Source organism: Theobroma cacao, chromosome 6 (genome assembly GCF_000208745.1).
Source record: "Theobroma cacao cultivar B97-61/B2 chromosome 6, Criollo_cocoa_genome_V2, whole genome shotgun sequence".
Classification (NCBI taxonomy): domain Eukaryota; kingdom Viridiplantae; phylum Streptophyta; class Magnoliopsida; order Malvales; family Malvaceae; genus Theobroma; species Theobroma cacao.
The window spans coordinates 5,614,381-5,631,381 of record NC_030855.1 but is presented as its reverse complement, the minus strand read 5'-3'; the positions used below and the strand labels follow the sequence as shown (position 1 = coordinate 5,631,381).

The window sequence follows — 17,001 nt, the reverse complement described above, 5'->3', positions numbered from 1 at the left end:
AATAGACACCGTAGCAAAAAACTATTTTTCGCTAGACACGTAGGTCCAGCCGTTAGTCAACCATTAATATTTTTGTCAACTTGCTGTCGTGGTAAGAGTAAAAAGATAATTTTATCGTTGATTAATTTTTAAAATTACTATTATATAATTTTATTATTTTTTATTTTTTCATTAATTAAAAAAAACTTCCACTGGTGCTCCCTTTTCTTAGGGAGCATTTTTTCTTTAATTTTTTTAAAATATAATAATAATTTTTTAAATTAATAAAAAAAGAAAGGACATTTTAGTTTTTTCCTAATCTCTATTAACAATGTCTATATTTTTGGGGTAGAGTATCCATTTTAAAAACTAATGGACTCGCTTGAAATTTTGACTAAAACTTAGGAGGGTTGGGGTATTTTACCCTATCTTTTAATACATATACTTTATATATTGTGTTAATTTATAAAGAATATAATTACTATTATATATATACTATTAGTATATATACTTTAAATAAATAAGCATATTTACTTTTTATTTTATATTAACGTTACAAAAATTATAACTTATAAAATTATTAATTGTAATAAATATGCCTTTGTTTATATAAACTTATAAAATATATACTTAAAAAAAAATTGTGAGGTTAGAACAGTTTTGGAACCTAGTTATTTTTTTTAATTTCATGTAATTAATAACAAACCCATATAGTTAATTAAACTTGTAATGTTGTTTAAGTTGTTATTTGGATATTTGTTTTTAGTTATTTAAGTTGATATTTGAGATATTTACTTTTGATTATTTAAATTTAAATGTTATAGCTTCTATGCTTTTATAAATTTAATTATTAGTGAATTATATGGAATATAAATGAAAATATTATTGTCTATAAATACAGGTACGAATTCGGGTTCGGGTAATTTGGTATCCACGAAAAGCATTTTAATAATTTTCGTATATAATCGGGTTTTTAAATGAGTTCGTATAATTATCGGGTAGTAGGTATGTATTGGGGTTCGGGTTAGGGAAGTATATTTAAAAAATATTTGGGTAATTATAGAGTTCGAGTATGTCATTTGCTAATCGAGTTCGGATTCAGATACCTCAAAATTAGCAAGTACCCTACCCGTTGACATTCTTATTTGTTGGACATAAGATGAATTAACAAGAACAAAATGAAAAATTCTGCTCAAAACTTGCTGCATATAAAATAAAAAAATTCTACATAAAAAATTGAAAATAAGTCCATATTCATTTGGAAGTAAGTATAATCAATCATCCATAAATGTTTGGAGCTACGACAATTAGCAATCTTAGTAATGCTAATGAAAAAGGAAAGAACAGAGATAAAATGAGATGTCATTGTGTTGTATACATTTTCAACTACTTTTTCATGACTAAATTAACCTACATTTCAAGACAAAGAAACAGATAGCTTTCAAACTAGACCCATTGTCTCTTTAGAATACTAAAAAAACTTTTACTTTTCGAGGTCTTGTACCTTCAATACTTTGTATCCCAGGTAATGTTTACAATCCTTTTGAATCAGATAGTTGGAGGAAAAGAGCAAGTGCCTCAACCATTCTTTTCAAACCATAGTAGTTCATTTTCAAGTATTCTTCTCCCACCTCATAAATTTGTGTCGTAATAATCTTATTCCTGACTCGCTACCCAGCTGGCTGCATTCAGAAAGAAATTTCATTTAGTAATTCCTTTGAGTAAGCAAATCGCTAAAAGTTTCGAATAAAAAGTTTCATTGAATTAGAGTTTTGTTTTCGTTTCAAAAAGAAAAAAAAGACAGAACAAATTTTGGGGTATTTATTGGTATCTTATACCAATAAGATAGTAACTTGAATCTAATTTGGATGAAAAACATTCCTATGAATTTGGAATATAAACTCTAATTGCTTGATCTTTCATAACTCTTCAACATGATTAGAACTTCAATTTACAATAATATCATTTGATTTTTCTTGAATGTATTACCAATAATGCTTACATCAATTCACCCCCCTCTTGAATTTTAATTACATTAAGATTATTACTCTAACATTCTCCTCCTCTTCTTCCATTAAGAGAAAGTTCCACAAAATTGTGCAACTTTTATATGTTTTTTTAAAAAAAAATTATAAATATTTAATTTTAAATTTTTAAAAGTTTTAAATTTATTTTTATAATGACATGACATCATTTGATGATTTGACAATATATAAAAATTATACACCTTTAATACATCAAATATAACCCTTTTCTATCCCATTAACTTGAATTCATTTTAGGTTACCAAAGCCCACATGATCCAAATCTTAATTGGACTAAGATTTAAATCCATGTAAAAATAGGTCGAACAAAAAAAAGCCCAAAGAAAAGGATCGGTAGGCCTAAATGAGAATCTAATTGGTTCCAAGTAAATATATTTGCTTTGTTAGTGTTCAGTCATTAATTCATGAATTGAAACAAGGACATCATACTCAAGATCTATAAACAAAACCCATTACAACAGGGAACACGTAACCATTTCTATGTTTAATTGATAACTTAAAAAATCATTTTTCTTTTTTTTTTCTTTTTTGGGCACATCTGATTAGGTACAAGGAAGAGGGAGGGTTGAAGCTTAATACCTTTTAAAAGGAAAGGAATAATAATGACTATAAAAAATTAGCACGGGTATTTGATGATGTATATGTCTGAAACATGAGCATGCATTTGTTAGTTGACTTAATGTATATGGACAAAGTGTTCGGATTTTTCAAGGTTTTCTCTGTTTCCTCGAAGCAAAGGCAGCGGTGATATCCATGATGTCTGAATGTGATGATTTCTATGACCTCTAACAACTGATATATAACCAGTGACTATACAGTTTTTCACTCTCTGGTAATCTTGTAAAACTTGTTATCCTTGTCTGGAATTGCTTTGCTTGAAAGGATGGCTATCAGAATAAAAACAATGGCATATGCAGTTGCAGTATTTGGGGTGAAATCCTTCATTTATGGAATAGTAGCTGAAAACAAAAAGGTTCTTTCGTTTAACTCATAACTAAATTACTTTTAGTTTCTCTTCTTTCTGATTGGTAAACATGGCTAGCCAAAGATGCCAACCAAACTGAATATCGTTTTTGTTTCCTTTCATTTCTTTGTTCTTTTTTTATTATTTTACAGCCTCCATCTGGAAATCCACAAATTTCCACAGGAGGTGATCACATTATTTGCAAGTATCCATCCGACCCAACTGTTGTTCTAGGCTTCTTATCTGTTGCATCACTTGCTGTATCAGTGCTGGTTGGACACTTTTCTGTTTTTTATCCTTACAATGGAAAATCTGTTCCTCGTTATGTTTTCTTCCGAAGCATGACATTCTTCGTATTCTTCCTAGTCACTTCGTGAGTATATAATCATGTACACATTCTTTTCTATTCCGAGCATTGATTTGTTGTTGAATTAAGCCTCTTCCATCAGTTATTTAAGGCTGTTGTTTGTAAATGGAACCAGGGCACTCTCCATGTTGGCTGCAGGGATGTTATTTTGGGTGACGATCACTGAGCTCCTTCATTTAGCTGACAATGTTCATCAAGACATGAACACAACATGCCCCACTGCCCAGAGCGGTCTCTTTGGTGGTGCTGCGTTCCTAGCCCTGAGTGCTTCTCTCTTCTGGTTGATCTGCCTCATGCTAGCTGATGATGTCAGAACAGAGTACTTTGAGGAACAAGAGGACCGGCAAGCTGAGGCTTTCACAACAGACTATTACGCCAAGCAGCAAGGCGAGGTTTGAGAGTGTTTCCAGCAAGGAAAACAATGGCCTACTCCGTTGTTGTGTTTTCTCTTCTCTTTCTAGTAAAGATACAAAGGGAATGTATTGGAAACTCTTGGATAGCCCTTTCTTGTTTAACGTGGTTATTCACAGATACCTGTCTGAGTTGACGAAATAATTAAATCTTGCACAACTTGGATTTACGCACATGATGCACGTTTACAGGCTAAGGCCTTCAAATTTCTACAATATTAGAAGCAACTGAGTATCTAATTTTTGTTTACCGAAACAGTACGCACCAACTTGGTAATCAAATGCAACAATTGCGTATGGCTAAACAATACAACAATTATGCAAATGCATCCTAAATGGAATTTTCCACTGATAATCCAACAATTGGCATAGTTAAACAATGCCACAATCGCACATAGCCAAACAATCAAGCTACTCATGACAAGGATAAATTATCCGTTGATGAGATGTATAGCTAATCAATCAAAGTCAAACATTGAGAATATTTTACTGACAAAATTTACAGACGAGTTTGTCGAATAACTTTTACCAACAGAATATAATGACAAAAAGGATTCTGTCGGTAGTCCATTAGCAAGCTTATAGTGCGAAATAAAAGGCATGCAAAGTTTACTGACCACAAAATTCTGTTCGTAAAAAAGTTATCGATGAAATTTACCAACCAATGTTGTCGACGAAAGCACCAATTAGCAAAGATATTCAATTGCGGGATGAAATTACCAACGAAATTTTTGTCGATAATGGCTTTGAGCATGCGTGCTATGTTAGCCACAAGTTTACTAAAAGAATTTTCATTAGTAGTTTCAATGTATACGTACCGATGAAATTTTTGCCGGTATTGTTATTTTAAATTACCGAAAGAAATTTCCATCAAGAAATCCGTTGGTAGTTTAAATATTAAATCCGCTTAGGTCCCCCCACCCCCCCTCCCCCCACCAACTTTCCCTTTTTCATTTCTCTTAATTTCACTCCTCTCTCTCTGCCCCTTCACATCTGAGTTGTCCTTGACCGGCCACCGTCCCATTGATAATTCTATTTATAAAATTATTTTTTATCTCAAAGTTTTCTTAAAAGTTAATTAAGTTCTTAAGTTTAGGCTTATTAGTTATTTTTTTGATTAGTTTATTTTTATTAAGTTATTTTAATTTTATATTTATTTACCTTAGTTTAGTTATTATTTATTAGTTTTTATGTTTTGGTAAGACTATAAAGGAATAAGGCTTAACTAAGTGAAAATGGATGTTTAAGGAGTCTAGGCCTTGTTTGTACATATTGCGGTATTTTGAGCATAACTCCCACCCTAGATATCCAAATGATATGATTCTTGGATCATTGGAATGCTAAGAGATAGCGCTACAACTTTCATAAAGATTACCTTGCCCAATTTTTCCTCGAAGATGGATAATCACATTGGAAATTGACAGAGTGCAGTAGTCAACAAAAAGAAGACATGAAAACAAGGGAGCACTGCAGCTTAAATGGGGTGTGCCATGGTGTCAAAGAAGAGATTTTGAAGAAATTGCTGTGGGAAAAGAAGTTATGCAGGCCAACTTAAGTCTATTAGGCGCTACACTTATTCTAAGCCCATATTAAGAGTTTTTAGGCCAAAGTAGTTTAGTTTAGGAAAAATTAGGTTAAGTTTAGGCTATAAATGATAGCTTGAGGAGAAGTCAGCCTTACAGAAGAAAAATTCAAAAAGAGATTCAAAAAGTTAAAAGTTGAGGCTAAAGATTGAAGATCAAGGTTGCTAATATTTGTTTATTTTTTTCCTTAGCTTTTATTATTCTTGTTCCTCTTGATGGCTAAACTTCATATGTTTTTAATTATTTTTGCAATCTTGAGTAGCTAAATTTCTTTTTCTAATATTGCAATGGGATTGAATTGTTTATTCCAATTTGTTCTTAATGCTTTTAATTAACTACCACCAATCAAATTGATGTAGAAACCTAAACATAACTTGGAAAAGGGAGTTTAGTGTAAGTTGAAATTGGAATAGAATATGATCATATTTATTTGCTTGAATGAATAAATTGATTTATGTATAGAATAGGAATATACCTATATTCCGTATGTAGCCAGCATCAGAACTTAAACTTAATGTGTCTATTCTAATTTCAATTCACATAGGTATATAGTGTTTTGGTTAAAGTAGATATTTTTATAAGAGACTCAAAGAAAGCATTATAAATAATTGAGGATTTTAGGTTAGCAATTCAACCCCTTGGAATAAGTTAAGAGAAAGAGGTAAGATTTAGATGAAGTGTGAAGGATATTGTAATCCGAGGCTTTTCCAATTTGATTTTTTTCCATTGTCTTTTTGCTTTATATTTTAATTAGTGTTAATTAGTTAGGTTTAGTTGATTAGTTATCGAAATTTTGATTGTTTGAATAAAACTAAATTATTTTAATTTTACTACTTAGTAAATTTTTAGAACAATTTTTGAGGAATCGATATTCTACTTACTGATATACAATCCAGTCGATACATATTCTTGCATAGGTAGAATTAACTAACAAGTTTTTGACATCGTTGCCGAGGAATTGTTTTCTAGAATTATTACTAATACTAATACCAAATAAATTTAGTCTTAATTCAAACCTTATTTATTTATTTTATTTCTTTAGTTTTCAGGCATCTTCGATCATTGTACGCAAAGGAGGAACTTGAAACTTATTCCTTTTGATATAGAGGTAGAAAGAACTTTTAGAAGACTTCAAAGGGAAAATTTGCAAGTTCAAACTCTAAACCAAACAATGGCTGAAGATAATAATAATCATGATAACAATGCTTTCAATCAGATCATTGCAGAAAACAAGTCTTGACGGGATTATGTTGTTCTCCTTTTACAAGGCTTGCACCAATGCATTAGAAGACCTCCTATCAATGCAAATAATTTTGACATCAAGCCTGCTTACATTCAGATGATTCAGTCTTCTGTTCAGTTTGGTGAGTTACTTAGTGATGATCCTAATTCCCATCTACTTAGTTTCTTGAAAATCTGCTACACTTTCAAGTATAATGGGGTGACTAATGATGTTATCAAACTTAGACTTTTTCCTTTTTCACTGAGGGATAAGGTAAAGAGTTGGTTGAATTCACTACCCCGTTGGATTTATTATTACATGGGAGGAATTGGCTAAAAAATTATTAGCAAAATTCTTTTCACCTGCAAAGATTGCAAAGTTGAGGAATGATATAACTTCGTTCATACAATTTGATGGTGAATCCTTATATGAGGATTGGGAACGATTTAAGGATCTGTTTAGAAGATGTCCATACCATGGGCTTCCTCAATGGATTCAAGTTTAGACATTCTACAATGGGTTGGTCAGTTTAATCAAGTTTACAATTGATGTCACTGTTGGTAGGGCATGAATGGGTAAAAATCCTGATAAAGCTTATAATTTGTTGGAAGAGATGGCATGCAATAACTACCAATGGCCTTCAGAAAGATCTAGTTCTAGGAAAGCTACTAGTGTTTATGAAATTGATGCACTAAATGCCTTGTTTACACAAATAGTTGCATTGACAAAGAGCTTCAATACAATGGGGGTTAATGTTGTTCAAAACTCCTTCATAATTTGTGATTTGTGTAGAGTTAGTCATTCAAGTGATCAATGTCCATTTAATCCTGAATCAGTTCAATTTGCTGGAAACTTCAACAGGCAACAAAATAACCCACATTCCAATACCTGTAATCTTGGTTGGAGGAACCATCTAAACTTCTCATGAAATAATAACCAAGACCTTCAAATCCTAAGCCAAACATTCTTCCTAGCTTTCCACAACAAGCTCAACCTCTTGTCCCAAAAAAGAAGCCCACCATAAAAGAATTTCTCAGGCAACATATTGCAAAGAATGATGCCATTATTCATAGTCAAGTAGCATTAATTCACAATCTTAATACTTAAATGGGATAACTTGCTAGCTCCATCAATAATAGACCCCAAGGTGCCTTGCCAAGTGACATTGAAGCCAACCCTTAAGGTAAGTAACAATGTAAGGCAATTACTCTAAGGAGTGGAAAAGAAGTTGAAAGTGTAAAGGAAAAATCAACTAAATCTTCAAAAAAGCATGTGGATGATGAAAAGTTAATTGTTGAAAAAGAAGTTGAAGCTAAAAAGAAAGATGATTGGAAAGCTAAAAATCAAGTGAAAGCTCAAGGAAATTTATTGGGTTTGGCTATGGACAGCATGCTCGAAATTACGCAGTGGAAAGAAAATTAAAACTTTAAAAACGAAACATACCTCCACCCACAGATCACCATGGTGATATTTTAACACACAAAATGATATATAAAATCATAAAATCAGAAGCTAACCTTGCCAACATTTTTCTGATTGGAACAACAATCTCCTAAATGCAACTTGCAAACACCACAAGAAGCAAGAACCCTAACCAATCAAGCTCTTGGCCTCCAATGGTAGTACACGCGATTTCATTTGAACCTTTCAGTAAAAAAGGGAGACTTGAACTATGCTTTTGTGCTAGCAAAAGGGGACAACATTTGTCACTTTCCACTTCTCACAAGCATGGCCAGATCACATACTTGAAAAATTGCTTTAAAAACAATTTTTCTTCTTCATAAAATAGGTGACAGCACATTAGGAGAAAATCTCTTTTGTTTTTCTTTTCTAACAACTCTTTTTTTTTCATATATAGAAAAGTAGTTAAATATGATTTATATAGCTAAGTTAAAATTAACTTTAATTTTCCAATAAGGCCCTCCAAATTATAACACATTACAACATACACCCATGCCTTAATTAAACTATTTTAACTAAGCCCAATGGATATTAAATTGGAATAGTTTCCTTTATATTATTGCAATTTCAGCATTATAATTATAACCATTTATATCTTATGTCCAAAACTTAATTAAATTTTAATTAAGTTTGTAGAAGTTAATTACCTAGCACGTGATTTAAGTCTAGCTTAAATCATCACTCTCTTAATTGAATTCAATGTAATCATTATGTGTGACTCTTTAGGTTTCTAACATGTTGGCAATGAAATTGATTAATGAATTAATTGATTAATATAAATTTCAATCAATTAATTTATAATCAATTCCATAGACCAAGATTGACATTTACCAATGCATTATGGCCACCAAATTATTAGAAGAGTCAAAAAGGTTCTTTGACAACCTTTTAGTATACAGTCTATTAATGTAATTCATTCCTTCATCACATATCCTGGAAATGATAAAAGCTTGGTACAGTGTCTACTCTTATTGACCTCCATATTCGTTCCTGCAATTATAGCATTAGTTTTATGAAGACTTATGAAATCCTTTCATAATCTTCAAGTCGCCTTGGCCACGGACTTCAATAAGCTGATGTTAACCAAAACTTGATAACATATGTTCTCTAAAACACTTGAGGTAATGATTATTATCATGACCACTCATTTGCCTTCACATGCTTCAAACTATACCCAAAAGCATCCTATTTAGGCATCCTTGGTTAGGCATCCGTATGTATGAAATTAATGTATAGCACTCCACATTTAAGACAACCTGGTATCTTAAGTCTAGGGAATATTTGCATGACTGACACATGAGAAGTGTTGCATAGACACTGGAGTGCCTTACCAAATGCACTTCTCATGACGGGTCGTGTTTAGTGAACTTACTCTCCTAGGCAAGCACCTACATTCTAGTTCCAAGTATCTCTATACTTCAATTTATGAGATCGATTGCTTACTCCCAAAGTAAGGAATATAGAACATACCAGTCTCTAAGCATCATTGATGCCCAGTCTCAATGATACATTGACAAAAAACATTTTGAGATTATGCTTTGATGCATAGGGATCTCATAATCACAACCCATTACAGTTCCCTTGCAAGGTATATTAATCTCATATACTTCTTCGAATTAGACTTATAACTCATTATAATTAATGTCTTATTGATGAAGAAAAACCTCTAATTATTCGATATGAATGATTTCGTTGTATGATTGGAACCAAGCTTTAACTAATCTCAATTGGTTGTAGGGCTCATCCCAACAAAATTATACTCCATAACCCTTACCACAAAGATTGCAATAATAGAAGCTTGATAAGCAATTTCAAAAATTTATTAATGTCTTCAAGAAACTCCACATAAATATTCCTTTTATAGAAGCCTTGGAACAAATGCCAATCTATGTTAAATTCTTGAAAGACATTCTTTCCAAGAAAAGAAAATTAGGTGAATTCAAGACTGTTACTTTGACATGCAATTCTCCAAAATAAATTGCCACCAAACCTCAAGGATCCTAGTAGTTTTACAATCCCTTGCACTTTTGGTGATTTATTCTTTTCTAAAGCATTAAGTGGTTTAGGTGTAAATACCAATTTGATGCCATTATCAATCTTTGAGAAACTTGGTTTGGGGGAATGCAAATCGACTTCTATTACATTGTAATTGGTTGATTATTCTTATGTTCTCCCAAGGAGAATCATTGAAGATGTTTTTGTAAGGGTTGACAAATTTATTTTTCCAATTGATTTTATAATTCTTGACATGGAGGAAGGTAGGGAAACTCCAATCATCATTGGAAGACCTTTCTTGGCAATAGCTAAAGCTCTAATTGATGTGGAAAAAAGTGAGCTTACCTTGAGAGTTCAAGACCAACAGATAACATTCAATATTTTAAAGCTTTGAAATTCCAATGGATTCTAAAAAATGTTTTTCTGTGAATGTGGTAAGTAGTCTAACAAGAAAGGTATTTTTAGAAAAATATCCTAGTGAATTGCGTGAAGCATGCTTAGCTGCTAATTCTAATAAAGATGATCATGAATTTCTTGAATATCCAAATTTGTTAGATGCTCACTCAAGATTTAAAATTAATCATCAATTTGAGTTTTTAGATGTTTCAGCGTCATAAATTCTAGCTTCTAAGCCTTCCATTGAGGAACCACTTATTTTAGACCATAAACCTTTGCCTACACATTTAAAGTACGTTTTTCTTTCAAACTCTTTTACTGTTCCAATTATTATTTCTGCTTTTCTAACTAAATTGCAAGAAGACAAGCTTTTAAGGACACTTAGAGAATTCAAGAGAGTTATAGGTTGGACCATTGCAGATATTAAGGGAATTAGACATTCCATATGTATGCATCAAATCCTTTTTGGAAATGACCACAAGGCCACCATTAAAAGTCAAAGAGGATTTAATCCCATTATAAAAGAAGTGGTCAAGAGAGAAATTATTAAGTGGCAGGATACTGAAATTATTTATTCAATCTCTGATAGTATTTGGGTAAGTCCAATTCAATGTGCACGAAAGAAAAGGGGAATGACTATGGACCTTAATTACACCAATGTGTTGATTCCTACAAGAACATTGATTGGGTGGAAAGTTTGCATGGATTATCACAAACTTAACAAAGCTATAAAAAAATATTACTTTCCTCTTTTCTTCATTGATCAATTGCTGGATCGATTGGCTGGTAAGAAATATTATTATTTCTTGGATGGCTAATCTGGGTATAATCAAATTACCATTGCCCCTAAAGATCAAGAAAAGACTTCTTTCACATATCCTTATCGTACCTTCACCTTTAGAAGAATACCATTTGGATTATGTAATGCCCCTACCACTTTTCGAAGATGCATGTTAACCATATTCACAAACATGGTGGAGTAATGTTTAAAGGTATTAATAGATGATTTTTCTATCTTCGAAAACACTTTTGATGATTGTCTTATGAATCTTACAAAGGTACTCAAAAAATGTGAAGAATCAAATATAGTGCTAAATTAGGAAAAATGCCACTTCATGGTACAAGAAAGCATTGTTCTCAGACACAAAATTTCAAGAAAAGCCATTGAGGTAGATAAAGCAAAAATTGAGACAATTGAAAAGTTGCCACCACCAACAAGTATCAAAGGTATCAGAAGTTTTCTTGGCCATGCTGGTTTTTATAGAAGATTTATCAAAGACATTTCAAAGATTTTGAAACCATTTTGCAATGTCTTGGAAAAAGATGTGCCATTTAAACTTGATGATGCTTGCCTTGAGGCATTTAATGAATCGAAAAAAAGATTGATTACTGCACCTATCATCATAAGTCCAAATTGGAATCTCCTTTTTGAGCTCATGTGCGATGCAAGTGACTATGCAGTGGGTGCTGTGTTGGGTCAAAGGAAAGACAATTTTCATTCAATTTATTATGCCAGTAGAACTTTTAATGAAGCACAGAAGAACTACACAACAATAGAAAAAAAGCTTTTAGCTGTAGTGTTTGCTTTTGAAAAATTTCACTCTTATCTAATTAAGACAAAGCTAATAGTTTATACAGACCATTCAGTAATCAAGTATTTGATTTACAAGATGGATTCTAAGTAATGATTGATAAGATGGATTCTTTTACTGCTAGAGTTCGATTTATAGATTCGTGACAAAAAAGGAATAGAGAATCGAGTAGTAGACCACCTATCCAAATTAAAGAATGAAACTTCAAGTGTAGACTTAACCACAATCAAGGAAACATTTTCAAATGAACAACTTCTCCAAATTGGAAAATAATCCTCTTCTTGGTATGTTGATTTAGTGAATTACTTGATAAGTAATATTCTTCCTCCTAATTTAAATTTTTATTAAAAAAAGAAAATTTTGCTTGATGTTTAAAATTATGTTTGGGATGAGCCTTCTTGTTTAAGCATTATAAAGACTAGATTTTTAGAAGGTGTGTTCCAAAGGAAAAATTCCAAAGCATACTTTAGCATTGCCATTCTTCAAGTTATGGAGGGCACTTTAGAAGAAACAAAACTGTTGTTAAAGTTCTTCAACCAAGTTTTTATTACCCTACATTGTTTAAAGATGCTAACTATTTTGTTTTACAATGTGACAGGTGTCAAATAGTTGGTAATATATCAAGGACACAAGAGATGCCTTTCATCACTATCCTTGAAATAGAGATCTTTAATGTATAGGGTATTGACTTCATGGGTCCTTTCATACCTTCATACAACAACAAATACATCTTAGTTATTGTGGATTATGTTTCTAAATGGGTTGAAGCAGTAGCTTTTCCTACCAATGATTCCAAAGTGGTGATGAATTTCATGAAGAAAAATATCTTTACTTGATTTGGCACTCTAAAGGCAATCATAAGTGTGAGGGTAGTCACTTTTGCAACAAGTATTTTGATGCAATGCTTGCAAAATATGGAGTTAAACATAGAGTTGCAATGCCATACCATCCTCAAACAAATGGCCAAGTGAAGGTATCCAATAGAGAAATTAAGAGGATCTTGGAGAAAACAATGTGCCCCTCAAGGAAAGATTGGGAACAAAGATTAGATGATGCATTTTGGGTATATCGCACAACCTACAAGACTTTTATTAGCAAGTCTCCATACAAGTTACACTTTTGCAAAGCTTGCCACTTCCCAGTAGAGCTTGAGCACAATGCTTATTGGGCTGTTAAGAATTTGAACTTTGATATGCATACGTTTGGTGAGAAAAGGCTTTTGCAATTGAACAAACTTGATGAATTCTGACTTGAAGCCTATGAGAATGCCAAACTCTACAAGGAGAAAACAAAATAGTGGCATGACAAGAAAATAGTGGAACATCACTTTACACCTGGCCAACATGTGTTACTGTACAAATCTCGCTTCAAATTGTTTCTAAGAAAGCTTAAATCTAAATGCTCTAAGCTATTCATGGTCACTAAAGTATTTCCACTTGGCACAATAGAAGTAATGGAAAACAATGGTCGAACATTCAAAGTCAATGGGCAAAGATTGAAGCATTATTGGGGAGGCAACATTGATCGTCAAACATCCTTAATATATCTCTTGGATACAGTTTAAGGTTGAGATAGTCAAGCTAATGACTATAAAAAAATGCTTCTTGGGAGACAACCCAGTTTTCTTACTTAATTTATTGTTTTTATCTTTTTTATTTATTATTTATTTATAGTATTTACTAATTTTTCCTTTCCTTTTACAAGTGGAAAAAAAAAGAAAGGGGACAATAGCGTTGCAAAGCAACAAAAAGAGTGTTGTGATGCCTAAGGTTGAAACAAACACCAAATAAAAGGCATAAAAGTGTTGTGGTGTAGGAAAGAATGCACTACGGTGCCCCAAACTTGAAAGATGCCAAATCACATGCCATTAGAGTGTCGGGGCTCCCCAACTTTGAATCACGCAAAATTTACAAAAGGTTGCCCACCCAGATTTCTAAAATAAAAAAAAAAACCTAAATCCCCACTATAAAATCTCCTCTTTCCCTTCTTATATACTTCATTATCTTCTCATTCATTCTCTCTTTAAAAAAAAATCTATCCACCTTCTCTCTACAAATCTTTCTTCAAATCCTCATTCAAACCACCCTTGACCTTCAACCATTCAACAGTTGGTTTTCAATATTCAAGTAAGTCAACTTTCCCGTACTTGTGATTTTTGAGATATTGTGCCTTGTGATATTATGGATTGTGGGATTATTGTTACTTGAGCTGATAGTTCCTAGTGACCAATTGTATGAATATTTATTTGGAGTTTGATTTTTGGCTATTTGTTTAACGTTTGATTTATTAAATATGGCACCCAAGAGAGCTAGAGCTAGTGCTAGTAGTTCTTATGATAGGTCTAGATTTATTTCTACTGATGCTAAAAAGTGATATAATGCAGAGGTAGTTTATAAAACCTTAATGCCTAAAAGGGGATTTGATGTTAGTGAAAGTTGGTATCCAGATGTTCATGTAATTATTCTTACTAGACAGTGGACTACATTATGCAAACAGCCTCTTTTAGCTATGATGCCTATAGTTGAGAGTTTTTTACTAATGCAAAGAAGCATCATAATAGGTCTATTTTGTTCCTGGATATTTTACTCTGGAGTCGAATTATGAGGAGATAATTAATTACTTATGTGACGGTAATAGGGAATGGAAAATATTTAAAGGATTGCTTGTGTCTTTTAAGAGCAACAAACTTCATGATACCTACAAGTGTTGGTTCTATTTTATTGCTGCTTGGTTGCTTCCAGTTAAGCATGTGAGTGACATTACTAAAGATAGAGCTGTGTTGCTTCATTGTATTCTGATTGGTACAACAATTAATGTTGGACATTTGATCTACCACACTATCCTTAAATATGCTAATACACCTCATGAGGGTATCTAGTTTCCCTATTTGATTATTGAGTTGTGTAAGAGAGCTAGTGTGGAGTGGGGATCTAGTGAAGAGTTGTGTCACGACCCGATACTCCCCTCGAGCCCGTGACAACCGCCGCAGTGTCCCGGTAGACACTCATTGTCTGAAATGTCAACCCGAGACCTCACAAGGCTTTACTATCAGTTTCTCATTTCCCTTGTGAGCAACCATTATCAAATATCGTGTTCTAAAAGATTTTAAACTGTTTCCAACTTAAAACAAATAAAATATTAATTTTCATCTCACAGGGGTATTTTGGTCATTTTCCTCAAAAATTTTGAAACCGGCTAAAATATAATATACAAGTACAAAACACATAATTCATATTCAAAATGAGTTTAAAAGTCTAAAATCTTCATTTAAAACGAAATTATGGTTATTTGAATATAATAAGAAAATAAAAGAAATATTAAGTAAAATATTCTATTTTCTTATAAAATAATATTTATAGAGTTATACGTGAATAATTTTTATAACGTAAAAGCTAAATAAATTTATACATATTGTAATACAGTAAGCCAAAATATTTAATTTAATTTACAATAACAAGAGGGCCCCCGAATAAACAAAAGTAAAGAGGACTGTGAACCTACGGTTTGAAAAATGCAGATCCAACGGTAGTCCTCAATGAGATCAGCTATCTACAGTCTATATTGAACCTGAAATGGGTGGAAAGGAGGGTGGTGAGATTATAAAATCCCAATGAGTAAACAGACATCATCATAAATATCTAGAGTTGAGTACATGGAGACAATAAAGTAAATCATCGTAAACTGAGTCTCACCAGTAGAATACATTTCATTTAAAATACGTAAAGAGGCTTATGAATCTCATAAAAACTAGGCTTGTGCCATAAATCCATTCTCGGGGACACCTTGGCCGAGACATCCTACTGAGACCGTCAAGGCTATTAAAATTCACATTTCACATAAATCATGTTTTTGTTTTGAAAACATAGCCATTCCTTGGCGTTGGCTGAGTTCCCCCTCACGTGGTGGTTTGGCGTGAAGTGAACCCTAAGCTTTACCCCAGGAGATACCCTACGCGCCTCTCCGTTCGAGATAAGAATATAATGGGGTTTACCGTGCCCTTCTAAAAGGTTGGTCCACAGAAACCCCCTACTGTAGTGATTAATTAATATATATAATCTACCATACAATAAAACTCAATAACATGATATGGCAATTTTGTAATTCACAGTCTTTCAAGGAAACCAAACAATTCGCATTTCAATACAATTGCCAACTAGCCAATCATGCCCGATTTATCATAAGCCAATCAATTTAAACAATCAAATTGCCACAATTAACAGTCTCTGCCTACTCTATTTTTCAAAATCACTATTAATTTCAAAACAATTTATAATTTAATTTCATTGAAACACATTTATTCATAAAACATGAAAATTTACCTTTTTAAATTCCTTTTTCCATAAAATTCATAAAATCATCTAAAAACCACCCTAGATAATTAAAATGACAATAAGTTTACTCACAATGTCTAGAATGCAGACTTTCGAAGCATTCTGTCTATTGGTCCTCGGATGCAATTTCCTTACCTTTATTGGAGGACTCACCACCTTGACACAGTACAAAATTGAGAAACTCACTACATTGGTACTAAATTAAAATTAAACTAATTTAGACTATTAATGCATAATATGGAATGCAAAAATGCACTTGTAACTATCTAAACTCGGTATTGGCCTAATTCGTCTTATCACCCAATTAAATTACTAACGCGTCCAATTTAATCCCAAATTAATTGTTTTCAATTTCTATATCTCAATTGCACCCAAATTGACTTAATGTCCCTCAGTGTAGTGCAAATTATCAATCTCGACAGCAAATTACGAAAATACCCCTAGTGGGTAAAAATTCATATTTTTGCTCCGAAAATTCTCATTATTTTTCTAGGCTCATAATTCATCATTTCTTAACCAATTCTCCTAGAATGAAAATCAAATTCATCCTCACTCAACACATGGTAAATTTGGCCATTAATGGTTGTGGGAGAAAAAATTCTTTTCTTTTTGTTTTGTTTCTAAATATGCTAAACTAACTAAAAACACTAACATAA

The 17,001-nt window shown here is 32.4% G+C and overlaps 1 protein-coding gene across 1 annotated transcript; it reads left to right on the top strand.

Annotated features, from left to right (window-relative positions):
* On the top strand, positions 2,929–3,753 carry LOC18595532. The gene is made up of 3 exons (XM_018122771.1): positions 2,929–2,997; positions 3,135–3,361; positions 3,438–3,753. The coding sequence occupies exons 1-3, from the start codon at positions 2,929–2,931 to the stop codon at positions 3,751–3,753; spliced, it is 612 nt and encodes a 203-aa protein (XP_017978260.1).